Source organism: Tamandua tetradactyla, chromosome 8 (assembly GCF_023851605.1).
Source record: "Tamandua tetradactyla isolate mTamTet1 chromosome 8, mTamTet1.pri, whole genome shotgun sequence".
NCBI classification, from domain to species: domain Eukaryota; kingdom Metazoa; phylum Chordata; class Mammalia; order Pilosa; family Myrmecophagidae; genus Tamandua; species Tamandua tetradactyla.
The window spans coordinates 75,711,074-75,714,923 of NC_135334.1; the positions used below are offsets into that span (position 1 = coordinate 75,711,074).

The 3,850-nt window shown below is 41.1% G+C and overlaps 1 protein-coding gene across 1 annotated transcript; it reads left to right on the plus strand.

The window, feature by feature from the left end:
• The first annotated feature begins 291 nt into the window (after positions 1 to 291).
• On the plus strand, positions 292 to 1,245 carry LOC143643488 (olfactory receptor 51E1). Its single transcript, XM_077112110.1, has one exon. It carries the CDS (start codon positions 292 to 294, stop codon positions 1,243 to 1,245), a length of 954 nt encoding a protein of 317 aa, XP_076968225.1.
• Positions 1,246 to 3,850: the final 2,605 nt, after the last annotated feature.

Below are 3,850 nucleotides of genomic sequence, written 5' to 3' on the forward strand. Positions count from 1 at the left end.
TGAGGTCCACTGAACAGATATCTTTCTTTGGTGAACTAAGTGATTTAAAGTGTGCTTAGAATTTTTGTCTTAGTATTTCGCTTGTTACCTGAATTGACTTTAGAGGGAGAGTTAATAAGTAGGGGTGGGTGAATTTATGTCTGAACCTTGAGTTATGAAGTACATTCAGGTTGAGAGTTTTGATGGGATAGAATACAAGGAGGGAGGAAATATGATTTGATGATTCTTTTCTTTCTCTTCCAGCCTCTACCTGCTGGGCCTTGTTCACAGCTCAGCTTCAGCTTCCTCACTATGGTGGGCTCCAATGGCAATGAATCCAGTGCTACATATTTCATTCTAATAGGTCTCCCAGGCTTGGAGGAAGCTCAGTTCTGGCTGGCCTTCCCATTGTGTTCCCTCTACCTCATTGCTGTGCTAGGTAACTTGACTATCATCTACATTGTGCGGACTAAACACAGCTTACATGAGCCCATGTATATCTTCCTTTGTATGCTTTCTGCCCCTGATATCCTCATCTCCACCTCGTCCATGCCCAAAATGATGGCCATCTTCTGGTTCAATTCCACTACCATCCAGTTTGACGCCTGCTTGCTCCAGATGTTTGCCATCCACTCCCTCTCTGGCATGGAGTCCACGGTGCTGCTGGCCATGGCCTTTGACCGCTATGTGGCCATCTGCCACCCACTACGCCATGCCACTGTGCTCACATTGCCTCGGGTTGCCAAGATCGGCATGGCTGCTGTGGCACGGGGTGCTGCACTCATGGCACCCTTGCCTGTCTTCATCAAACGGTTGCCCTTCTGCCGCTCCAATATCCTCTCACATTCCTACTGCCTACACCAAGATGTCATGAAGCTGGCCTGTGCTGACATCCGTGTCAATGTCGTCTATGGCCTCATTGTTATCATCTCTGCTATTGGCTTGGACTCACTTCTCATCTCTTTCTCATATCTGCTTATCCTTAAGACTGTGTTGGGCTTGACACGTGAAGCCCAGGCTAAGGCATTTGGCACTTGTGTCTCTCATGTGTGTGCTGTTTTCATATTCTATGTACCTTTCATTGGACTGTCTATGGTGCACCGTTTTGGAAAGCGACATGACTCCTTGCTGCCCATCATCATGGCCAACACCTACCTGCTTGTTCCTCCTGTGCTCAATCCTATCGTCTATGGAGTGAAGACAAAGGAAATCCGGCAGCGCATCCTTCATCTTTTCCATGTGACAATGCACACTTCAGAACCCTAGGTTTCAGTGCTCATACTTTTTCTTTCAAAATCCTCAGATTCAGTTTTTAGTACCAGCATTTTGGAAGACACTATTATAGAAAAAACATCTTCCCTAATAAGAAATATAACTCAGATTCTCCAAAGCTGAAACCGAATGGAGAATATCCATGTAGAAAGGGACAGCAGAACTATGTATTGTCATTTTACACCATCACATTTTCCCTTTGGTTTTTTTCTCTACATAATTCCTAAAACACTGCAGTGATTATAGTTATTGCTTCCCATGTAATCATCCCACTGTCTCAATTGCTTTCACCAATAATACACAGCATGGTTAGGTAAGGGTGGTGCATCCAAAGAGCACTTACCAAAGGCTTAAGCATGATAAAAGGAAAATAAACACGAGAGTCTAATAAAACTGGATAATTTGAATTATACAACATGGCTTACTCAAAACCCCCAAACATTTTGGACTTCAGGAAAATGCATGTACCTGGATTTTCTTCCTCATAATGATCTTTACAGAGAATACATCTCCCCCGACCCCACCCGCAGACACTATCCCTTTCAACCAAGGAATTAAAGTAATAACCTCTGTTCAAACATATCTCTTACAGGCAATGGAGATTTACACTTTTTAATCCTTTGGTTGTATTTTAATGAAAGCTTCAGTAAACAACCATGGTTAAACAGCCAGGGAACTTATGGGAAGAATATCAGGGACTCATAAAATTGATAAAATGTTGAAGGCCAATGTTTGGTCAGGTGTCAGAGCAGCTCATCCATAGCTATAAAGTCTGGATGCTTCTTTTGAGAAAAAGAACGTTTATACCAACTATTTACTTTGTTCTTATGCATGTAGCCTGTAACTGACATGAGTAGAAAGCATTCATTGGCTCAGCTCAGGCCACATAATCATTCCTAAACTGCACTAGGGTGAGAAGAGAAAAGATCTGTTTCCTTTATTTTTCAGTAGTGAGATACAAACCATGAGTATTTATAGTCCTGGAAATCCTATACACAACAAAACCCAGTAGGAAAATAGGTGCTTTTAGGAAAGGCTAGTGACCTACAAATAAAAAAAATTTCCACTCTAGACCTGAAATTATAAGGCAGAGAGTTAGAAGTAGATGTTAGAAATTTCCCCACAGTATTCATATGCAAGGGTAGCTGCTGTAGGGATCTGGGACATATCACCGACAGCCAAACCAATGTTAGCAGGGAGGGGAAATAGGAGATCAGAAAGGACCATGAAAAAACAACTGTGCCTTTGAAAGCTCAATCTAGCTTTACTATTGATATTTCAATAGAATTCGACTATGGATGGTTCTTCAAGGTCTCACAGTAGAGCACTGGGATCATCCCCTTTCGCTTCCAGGGTTTCCCCTTCCAGGGACAATTGCCAAGTTGTGGGATGTAGTTTCATCACTGGTGGGGCTGTTTCTCATACACTATTAACACTATTATGACTTTGTTAAGCACTTCACTGAGAGTGAACTTGGGCTCTGTGCCATATAATATTTCACTGACTCAATATTTGTCAGCCATAGGTGTCAGGTACTGGACTAAGTATTGGCAAGTGACAAAAATAATACCCACGGCCCAGGGACTCCTAAATTTTGAGCAAAGGAAGACTTATATATCTGACTAGTACTTCACATTAGATCCATAAAAATAAGTAGAATTGACTTATTTCTGATCTTTTCCCTTTTTTGCCTGAACTATATCAACCTTTGACCTGATATCCCTGAGTCCGGACTTAACCCCCAGTCCTTCCCTTATTAGATATTTGTCTGAGATTTTTTCTGCACAGCAGATGCTTTCAATGAATTCCTGTACCCAGCATCTAGTTCAAACTCATCACCAGAGAATGTAATAACTGGAACAATATGGTTTCGTTTTATCTTTTTTGTCTTATTTCCCACCAATCCCTCTAAAACCACTTACTTTACCTTCCCAATTCATCATCATCCTTCTAACACACTTTCATTTTCAGTTCCTCATTCCTTTGTGCATACTGCTCTCTCTGCCTGTCAAAATTCTATTCATTCTTCAAGACCAAATTAGACTATGGATGCTTCCTCAAAGTCTTACAGCAGAATTAGGCTTCACTTTACTTTACTCAGTGTTTCCACAACACTAGGTACGTATTTTTGTTTTCTTTTTTTTACAATGCTGTATTGTATTATGTATTGAAGTTCTTGTTTCTGACCCTAGAATGTGAACCCCTGGAAGCCAAGGATCACATCTGGTTCAGCACTTAGTGTAAATTCTCATAGGATATAACTAATGAACCAATTTGTGCAGAATAATTGTGTGAAACGAGAGAAATATGAATTTCTCTTCCATTAGACTGAGTGTATTCCCTCTTTCTAACCCTTTTATCCAGATTCTAGTGTTTTAGTTTCCTGGTGGCTAAAGCAAATTCATACCCTGAGTTGGCTTTACAACAGGAATTTATTGGCTCATTGTTTCAGAAGCTAAAAGGGTTTCTTTCTCCCAGGGCTGGTATTCTGGCTGTCCAGCAATATTTGGGTTTTTTTTGGCTTTCATCACATGGTGAGGAACATAGTGATGCCTTTTCTTTTTTCTTCTGGATTCAGCTGACTTCCAGTTTCTGGTTG

Bases quoted from the DNA above. Each gene is read 5' to 3' on its own strand.
- LOC143643488 (XM_077112110.1), top strand. From the start codon at position 292: ATGGTGGGCTCCAATGGCAATGAATCCAGTGCTACATATTTCATTCTA.